At 46.5% G+C, this 10,050-nt stretch overlaps 1 protein-coding gene across 1 annotated transcript; it reads left to right on the top strand.

Moving 5' to 3' along the window:
• The first annotated feature begins 2,116 nt into the window (after positions 1 to 2,116).
• FAM210B (family with sequence similarity 210 member B) lies at positions 2,117 to 10,050 on the top strand. Its single transcript, XM_063104684.1, has 3 exons — positions 2,117 to 2,379; positions 9,261 to 9,436; positions 9,634 to 10,050. The coding sequence occupies exons 1-3, from the start codon at positions 2,194 to 2,196 to the stop codon at positions 9,848 to 9,850; spliced, it is 579 nt and encodes a 192-aa protein (XP_062960754.1). The 5' UTR covers positions 2,117 to 2,193; the 3' UTR covers positions 9,851 to 10,050.

Consider the following 10,050-nt stretch of genomic DNA (forward strand, 5'->3'; position numbering starts at 1 on the left):
TATGTCAAAGAAGCATATTTTGGGCTGAAATATTTTGGGTACCCTTTCACATAAAATAGGAACAAGAATCATGTCTACCTTTCAGGATTATTTGAAGATTAAAAAGATAATCCACGTAAAATGCTTAGCTACCATCATCATCATCATCATCATTATTTGTTGTTTTTAATCTACTACTCACTTGAATGGGTTTAATAACAATAATAGCAATAGGAATAGTTCGAGGTGAAATCATATAAAAGCAGTTATGTTCAACTTTATTTGCACCTCATTCTTGTAGACCACCAAAGAACTACAATAGCTCTTCTCAAAGTTGTTGTGAGGCTTGAAAGAGTAATTCAGGAGTTCCTTGGTGTGCTGAGCAACTGCTAGGTGTCCCTAGCTGTGCCACCTCAGGCCATTGCTCTCTTGCTTAGTGGGGATTATAATACTTCCCCCTCAGGGAGCCATTAAATAGATTAACACATGTAAATGGTTTAGAACCCTGCCTGCTAGAAAGTAAACACTCAATAGTGGATTGTTACTGCTGTCATGATTGTTGAATTTGGAAACTAGTGGCTCAAGGAAACTGCGTGGAGAAAGTATTCTCAGGAACAGGAGGAAAATTAGTCCCCTAACCCTTGCCAAAGTACAAGTTTTAACAATCAGTGCCAGACCCCCCACCACTCCACAGCCCTTTCTAACAGGCTTAAGTCTTAATCTGTGTTAGCTTCAGGTACAAGGGCCATGCCCTATATTGGCTTTAGATGACATTATTATTCTGTCTCTTGAATCAGACTCAAGGCCATATCCAAGGTTTGTTTGCTTGAATGGACTTTTATTCATGGTGGTTATTTCGCAACAGGAACCTAGTTGGAACATATTTTCAGGGCTACCTGATCTATGTGTCTCCCCGGTTGCAATTGTTATATTGGCTCAATAAAGCCATTCTGTACGTATGTGGTCTCATTTTCTTTTTAGGTCAACACTGTGTAAGAACTTGGTTGAGCTGAATCGCAGTTGACTAACATAATAGTACATCTTGAGAACTTTTTAAAACAGCTTTATTGAGGTATAATTTAAACAGCATAAAATTCATCCATTTTAGGTATACAGTCCTATGAGTTTTAGTTACACAGCTGAGCTACCATTCCCACAATCCAGGTTCTTGCCTGACTCCAAAACATTCCCTTTGCTCTTTGCAGTCAGTCCCATTTCCCACTCCCTACTCCACTCTCCACTCCCAGATCCACTGAACTGTTTTAGGTCTCTATAGTTTTGCCTATTCTGGGCATTTCGTGTCAATGGTATCATACTTTCGTGCTTGGATTTTTTCACTCTGCATAACCGCTCCGAGATTCATTCATGCTGTGCATGTTTTGGTAGTTCGTTCCTTTTAATTGCTGAATAGTATTCCCTTGCAGGGCTGTGCAGCTGTTTGTCTACCCACTCTCCAGTTGATGGTCACTTGAATTGTACCCAGTTTTTTACTTACATGAATAAAATTGCTATAAACATTGGCGTCTTCACAATTTAGTCTTGGATGAGTGTCTTTACATCTTAGTCTTTGAATGAGCATAAGTCTGTTTCACTGGAGAAGCTGCAGAGGAGTGGAGCAACTGTTACGTGGTCAGCCTACGCTTAACATTTTAGCACATTGCCAGACTATTTTCCAAAGTGGCTGCACCGCTTCACATTCACACCAACAACGTAGGAGGGTCATTTAGAGGACTTCTAACTAAACATGGATTAATGTCAATATTCATATTTCTTTTCTTCTTTGAAACTAACATGTAAACATTCCTATACATTTTTCAGGTTTCACCCGTTTCTGTGGGGAGAAAACCTCACAGGCCGCTATCTTTGCACCCACAGAGCAAAACACCCCGCCAAATACACATACAGTCTGGAAGCCCAAGACTCCTGCAAAGACCTACAAAGACCCGTCCAAAGGGGGAGGGGCCGGTGGGCGAGCCGAGGGGGCGTGCCCGCGGCCTCCAGCCCCGCCCACCCGCTCCGGGCTCGGGCTCCGGCCCCGCCCACTCCGCGCTGGGCTCCGGCTCTGGAGGGGCGGAGCTAGTGGCGCGCCGAGGGGGCGTGCCCAGGCCTCCAGCCCCGCCCATCCGGCTGCTCCGGCTCCGGCCCCGCCCGCGCCGCGCGGGGATCTGGCTCGCTCTCGGGGCTGCTGCCGGCCGCTGCCCGTCGCCGCGCACCATGACCGGGCTGCTGGCGCTGCTGAGCACGGCGGGCAGGGTGGGCGCCCGGGCCCGGCCTCGTTCCGCCTGGCTCTTGGGCGCCGCCGCCCCCTGCACCCCTCCGCCCCTGGCCCTGGCCCTGTTCCGGATCAGGCCTGACTCCCGGCTGCTGCGCACGGCCGGCGGGGACCGCCGCGGCCGCCAGGTAAGCTCTCCGCCCCCACGCGGATCTCGGGCGGCGCCCCGATCCCCCGGTCTCCTGCGCGCCGTGCCAGGGACCGGCACCTCCTCCACAAGGACAGCTTAGCACTTGCAGCTGCCTGAGACGGAACGCTGCCGGAGTCCCCGAAGCCCCAGATCCCGCAAGCCAAGGAAGCGGTCCTCCTCGCAATTGACAGCCGGAGAAACTGAGAGGCTGGGGAGGTGCAGTGCTCTACCCAAGGCCACACAGTCTAGGGCAGCACCGCAGGTTCCTGGACTTGTACGAACTGCCTCACGTGGCCTTCGGTGTTGTTTTCTTTTGGTGTCATGTTCAGGCCTCCTCACTGGGCCGAGGAGAAGGCTTGCTGCTACTCCCTTTTTATCCAACTAGAAGAGCAGCCTTCTTAGGAAAAGAAATCCATAGTGTTGTGGTGTTTATCAGGTTTCTTTTTGGTTGTGGTCCATGAATGCTAAGTGAAAACTGGCTCCAATTGAGAACAGTCATACAAGCTTTCCTTTAAAAAAAAAAAAAAAGAAAAGTATCATTTTTTTTAAAAGTGGGTCTCTGTAAAGAAAAATAGTAAGTAGTGGCATCTGCAGGTACAGGGATGACAAGTGAGGACACTCAGAACCTGGCGTTCTGCACCCTTGTGTCCCTTTGCCTGGGTGGGGATCCGGCCTGCCATTCACCAGCTGCATGGCCTCAGCCCAAGCACTGAGGCCTCTGAGTCTGTTTGCTGACTTTTCAGAGAGCTAAAAATAGCACCTTCCCAGCAAGAGTTTGGGGGACAACCCCATGAGCTGCTGCAGCCTGAGCACAGTGCCACTCGCTGAGCAAGCGATTCTGGAACATTTTGTAGTTTTTCAGAAGAGTGGGATTTGACCCATGCCCTCACCATGGCTCTGCACAGATGGAGAAACTTCCTCCTCTCCCATCTAACTGGTGGCACATAAGTCTTGTCTATAAATCCTTAACACAGTTTTTGGGGACCCTCATGAGTCCAATGCCCTCTGCACGTGCCAAGCTGCCTCCTGGTAATTCTTCATGGCTCAGCCCAGCTGTCTCTTCCTCCAGGAAGACTTCCCTGACCACCAGGGATGCCTTGGATGCCTCCACTGGGACCCCTCAGCCCCACAGGGATGGATCTTCTCTGCACTCATCATCTGCAATGGTCTCTACTTGCTTGTCTCTCCTGTCAGCCACACCAGCCTTGCCACCAGCCCAGGCCCTGGCCCTGGCAGGTGTGTGTGTATACAGTGGTGATGAGTGTGGTCTCAGATTTTGCAGATTCCTGTCTCTACTTACTAGTTCTGTAGACTTGATCAAATTCATTTTTCTATCTCAGTTTCCTCATCTGTAAAATGGGATGTTAATAATTCACACTTCATAGAGTGTAAAAATGAGATGATATTTTCCTCAAGTAATGATGGTACATCCTCAAGTAATGTTAACAATTGTTATAATCACAGTAAATATGTACTGTCACAGAGCCTAGGGGCCCAGGAGCTGTCCTGTTTCTCTTGCCGTCTGATAGATGAGCAGAATCAAAGTGGGATCAGAACCTCACAGAAGGTTAGGACAAAAGACACTCATCTCCCTGAGAAAGCACTTCCCCAGCAGGGCCTGGGAGCAGGTGAAGGGAGAGTCTGGGCTTTGACCAGAGCCCAGCACCTTCCCTGCCAGCTGTTCCTGGCGCTCTCACTGGGAGGCAGAAATGCAGTGCCCAGCGAGGTATCCAAATGTGCCCGATATTTGAGTGCCCAAGAGACACACCCACCTCTTCTTTCAGCATGGGGTGTCTGCTGTGTCAGGGAGTTTTTTTCCCCAGCCACAGAAGGAACCTGCCTTTTTTACTTAACATGATTTGATGTCAGTGTCAGGTAAATGACCAGCCAAGCAGCCCAGCCTGCGCACATCACTTATGGGAGGTAGCCCCTGCCCTTTTTAAGTAGTTGTTTTTAAGTGTTTGTTTTGAAACAGTTGAAATAACATACAGAAGTCAAAGCTAAATGGCAGCAGAAAACACTGTTCATCCCCATCCTGTGGCCTTAACATTTTATTCCCAGAGATGCAAGCAACCTTTAATTTAATTCTAGCACCAAAGTTTCTGGATGGTTTTTGTTGTTTTTGTTTTTGTTCTCTAGTCCCAGCTACAGTTGGGAAAAAAGAGAGGACTTTGTTTTAGTTGGGAGATAAAGAGAAGACTTTTTTAACTAATAAATTTGAGTTTTGTACAGACTTTTTGAGGAGAGGCAAATGAGTAGCTGTTGTGTATGATTAAAAGTCAAGGACTGTTCTGGGCAAGTTTAATCCAAGGCTGAATCCAGCCTCTCTTTGCAGTGCCCAGAATGTGGACCTTCATTTATTTCCCTTGGGGACAATAGAATAGTCTGCCTTTGTGGCCTCCTTATCTCCCATATGCATGCACCATCCACGGTTTATCTTCTCCAGACGCAAACTGCTGGGTCATGTTCATTTGGCACGTCCAGAGCCTGCCTTCCTAGCCCTGCTTGAAACCAGGCTGAGATGCTGCCCCAGGTATGACCAGGGACAGCCAAGCTCACAGGACAGAGCAGACATTCTTTAGAGGAGAGGAAATGTGCTATGGCTCCCGATTTACCCCGCAAAGCAAATTTTAGCATCTGTATTTCAATTGAATCAAAATCTGCTACATAAAAAGGAATGAAGCAACATGATGAACTTGAAAAGATGATGCTGAGTGAAGGAAGTCAGACATAAAAGGCCACATAGTGTAACTCCATTTATATGAAATGTCCAGGATACACAAAACCACAGAGACTCAAAGTAGATGGGTGTTTGCCTCCCACTGGGGCTGGGGGAGGAGGAGAACAGGTAGTCACTGCTAAGTGGGCGATGAAAATGTCCTAAAGTTAGATTAGGGTGATGGTCACACCACTGTAAATATATGTAAACCAATCAACTGCATATGTCATAGTTTGTAAATTAGACATCAATAAAACTTTTACAAAAAAAAATTCTGCTCTAGTAGTTGCCAAAATGGATTAGTCCTTCCCTGGGAAGGAAGAAGACACAAACTCAGCAGGGCTGGTTCTAGGTGATCCATAGAAGGAGACAGACCCAAGTCCCTGTCCCTATGCAGCTTCTGTCACCAGACAATACCAAATAAGTAAATATGAGGGTTGTTGTTAGATGGTGAATGCTTGATGGAGAAAAATACACAGGGAGAGGGTGTGTGAAGGAGAACTTCTGTAGGTTATTTCAGACATATGAAAACCAACACAACCTCCTTGTCGTTGGCCAGCACGTGCCTCCTTGTCGTTGGCCAGCACGTGGGACTTCCCCTTGCCTCGAAGCCTTCTCGCTAGCCCTGCCACTCCCCAGCCAGAATGGCAGCTGAGAGTTCCGGTTCTTTCTGAGAAACAAGCCCCCACCGCCCTTTCAGCTGCTGAGGATGGGATAGCTGCCAGACGTGGGCACTGATAGCACGACAGTCCACAGACCCTTCCAGGGCCAAACACCATTTGGAGGCCAGTGACAGGCAGAAGCCCCTTTTATTTCCCACCCTTGACACTTGGCCCAGCCACACTGGATTATGCCCCCACTCTGTCCATGCACCAGACCGAGCATGGCTGTGTCTGCTGAGGGTGCTTTTCTTTCTTTATATCCTCTATTTTGGCAAAAGGCCTTTTGGCCAAAAAAGAAAAATAAAAAGGCAGCCAAACTTCCAGCTGCAGGATAAGCATCTACTGTTTGTAAGGACAAAATACACAGCAGTCAATTTTCTGCTAGTTTTATTTATTTTTTTGGCAGCTGCTGGTACAGGAATAGAACCCTGCACCTTGGTGTTATCAGCACCACGCTGTAACCAGCTGAGCTAACCTGCCAGCCTCTGGTTAGTTTTAAAGAGGGTGCCCCAGGAAGGCTTCACAGAGATAATATTTGATAAAGACCTGAAGGCTACAGTGGAGGGCAGGCAGGTGCAACTAGCGTGGTCAGGGAGGGCCTCTTGGAGGAGGTGACACTTGTATTTGCATCTGAAATATATAAACTGGAGGCAGCTGGGGGAAGTGGAGCACTGGGGGGAGCATCTCACTCCCGCAACCCAGCCCTGTGGGTTGTACAGCAGGCACATCCTGTATTAGCATGTGGGAAGGCCAGCCTGGAGAGAGTGCCAGGTGAGGCAGGGCAGGTGAGCAGGGGCTTACCTGGCAACCGTAGCTGATCACCTTAGAATCACCTGGGGAACTGATGACAAATCCCAATGCCAAGTCTCACCCCCGATCTATAAAATCAGAGGCTGGGCACCTGGACATAGGTACAAATGGAAAAGCTCTCTAGACACTTGATACTCAGTGTTGTCCACAGACCAGCAGCATTTCGGAGCTCATGCCACTTGGGAGCTCGTGAGAAATGCAGTGGCTTGGGCCTCACCCCAGATGAGCTCGGTCACAGCCTCCCTGCTCTATGCAGTGACTCCCACTACAGCTCAGGCAGGGGCAGGCCTGGGAGGTCCCCATAGCCCGGGGCGAGCCTGGCTGTGCAGGTGTGGCTGTTGGGTTTGGGGACTGCTGCTCTGTGCAGCACTGTGCTGTGTCCCCATATTATTTCATTTTTTATTCCTGGGGAATCCTGATCCTATCTCCTGGGGATTCTGGGCTGTTGTGCTCCTTCCTCTTGCCATTGAAGTGTGGCTCAGCTGCAGCACACTTAAAAAATACAGGGAAGAATAGGTCCACCTGCAGAATCAATAACCAGAGCTAACTTAGAGCCAGTTGCTCACCACATGCCGAGACAAGATCTGAGGACTTCATTAAAGAAATCATTTGATAAAAGTGCTCTTTTATTGAGGGTTTTTTTTTTTTTTTCTAATCTGAGTTGGTGTTTGTTATCTTTGTTTCTTTTTTTTAATTAAATTTTTTAAATATATTTTATTTTATTTTGTTGTAACACAGTTGATTGTACGTATCTGTGGGGTACAGAGTTGAATACCAATACCTGTGTGCAATATGTGATGCTCAAATCAGGATAATTGGTATATTCAACATTATACAATGTGATCATTTTATGGACTTTTACCAATTCCTCCCTTACCAACTCCTCCTCCTTCCCCAACTCTGGTAACCTCAATTCTGTTCTCTCCTTTTGAAAGTTCACATAATATTGTAATTGTATCTATTTTTTTGTTTGTTTATTTTTTAGCTCCCACTTATGAGTGAGGACATGCAGTATTTCTTTCTATGCCTCGCTTAATTCACTTAACATGATTTTCTCTTAGTTCACCCATGTTGCTGTAAATGGCAGTATTTTATTCTTTTTATGGAAGAATAGTATTCCATTGTGTATGTATACTACATTTTCCTTATCCAGTTGTCTGACTATGGACATCTAGGTTGATTGCAACTTCTGTCTATTGTAAACAGAACTGCGATAAACATGGGAGTTCAGGTATCCCTTCGACATGATAATTTCCATTCCTTTGGGTATATACCCAGTAGTGGGATTTCTGGGTCATATGGCAGTTCCATCTGTAGTTGTTCGTTGAAACCTCCATACTATTTTCCATAATGGCTGCACCAATTTACAGTCCCACCAACAGTGTAGGAGGGTTCCCCTTTCTCTGGAATGTTCTCTGGAATGTTATTCCAAACATTCCAAGCCTGGTAGGTGCTCAAAAATGTTAACAGGCACCACATGCAATGAATTATTTTTGTGCATATCCTGGTCAGTGTATTGTCTGAGAATCAGCCCTCCCTTTGTCTGTTGCCGATCTCAGGTGTAAATATTGATTCTAGAAATAAATATTCCATACCTTTTGCTCTTTTTATTTCACACCCACTGCCCTTTTATTGTAGCATATGGTTGTTATGTGCTCGGGCCGTGGACTCAGATGGCCTGGACTCTAATCTTGGTGACTTTGGGCCAATTATTTGATTTCTCTAAGCCTGTGTGTTGCTTCTCTGTAAAGTAGGAAAACCAATAGTATCTACCTCAGAAGGTTGCTGTGGGGATGAAAGGAGATACATGCGGTGGAGAGAAAGCATCGAAGGACTGCCTGGCTAAGAGAAAGTGTTCAATAAAGTATCATTGTTGTCCCCGAGTATGTGAGCCCCAGTGTTTTAGTTACTATTACTGCTGTAACAGAGGACCACAACCTGGTGGCTTAAAACAACACATTTATTATCTTACAGTTCTGGAGGTCAAGTCTGCAATGAGGGCTGGCCAGTTACCTGGGTTGGTTAGCATGCAGCCTTGTAACACCAAGGTCAAAGGTTCGGTTCCCCATACTGGCCAGCCCCCCCATTCCCCCTCCCCAAAAAGTCCACGATGGATATTACTGGGCTAAAAAGTCAAAGGAGTCTCCAGGGCTGGTTCCCTCTGGAGGCTCTAGGGGAGAATCCATTTCCTGCCTCTTCCAGCTTCTAGTGGCCACCAGCATTCCTTGGCTCGTGGCCCTTGCCTCCGTAGACAGTAGCACAGCATCCTGAAATCTCTGCCCCAGCTTCTGCCATCACATCTCCCCCTCTGACATTGACTCTCCTACCTCTCTCTCTATACTTATAAGGACCCTTGTGGTTACATTGGCCCCACTCAGATAATCCAGGATAATCTCCCCATCTCAAGATCCTTAATCACACCTGCAAAGTCTATTTGCCATGTAAGGTAACATACAGGTTCTGGGGATTAGGACCCTGACATCTTTGGGGCCAACATCTGCTAACCACACCTAGTGCCTAGCCTTCCATTGCGCTTAGTGGGCGTTGGCCGCAGCTCACTGAGTAAGGAGGAGGGTAAGGATCTCTCATGGGGTGGGAAAGAGTGTAACATTGCGTGAGGATAAATCTGTGGTGACCACTGACACCTGCTTCTGCCCTAGTGTCTCTCCTTCTTTGGTTTGTACACAGGATACCAGCAAAATCACTGAGACAACAGGCAGCGCTGTCGGCAACACAGAGGAGAAAAAGCCAAGCAAGTCACAGCAGCTGAAAAAGGTTTTTCAGGAATACGGTGCTGTTGGCGTGTCATTGCACATTGGAATCTCATTAATCTCTTTGGGCATATTTTACATGGTTGTTTCAAGGTAAGATTTTCAACAGTAATAAATATTTGTTTCTTACTATCATGTAAGATTGTATGTGAATAAGAACTTTTTTTCTAAGACTTTTTATTCATCTAGCATTCATCACATTTTTAAAATGCTGTAAATCTTATAGCCAAATTGATTTCTTCATTTAATCCCTTGCTGTAATAATAGTTTTCTTTGCCTCTTTCCCCCAGTGGTGTGGACATGTCTGCAGTCCTGCTTAAACTTGGACTTAAAGAGTCGCTGGTACAGTCAAAAATGGCAGCAGGTACAAGTACCTTTGTGGTGGCCTACGCAATTCACAAGCTGTTTGCGCCCGTGAGAATCAGCATTACCTTAGTCTCTGTGCCCTTCATTGTCAGATATTTTCGGAAAGTGGGATTTTTTAAACCTCCAGCTGCAAAACCTTGATGAATCTTCAATTGTAGGCACTGAAAACCTATTTCTTTTCAGCTACACAATTCAGATTGGTTTTAGGGTTGTAGGTTTTTGGGGGGTGGAGGGGAAGGGGCTAATTTCTATGTTCTCAAGCATGTTACCATTGCCAGCAAATGTCAGGCTTTTGAATAATTATAATTTTTTTGCTTTATACATTTTGTTAATGCTTTTCA

This window comes from Cynocephalus volans, chromosome 1 (assembly GCF_027409185.1).
Source record: "Cynocephalus volans isolate mCynVol1 chromosome 1, mCynVol1.pri, whole genome shotgun sequence".
NCBI lineage: Eukaryota > Metazoa > Chordata > Mammalia > Dermoptera > Cynocephalidae > Cynocephalus > Cynocephalus volans.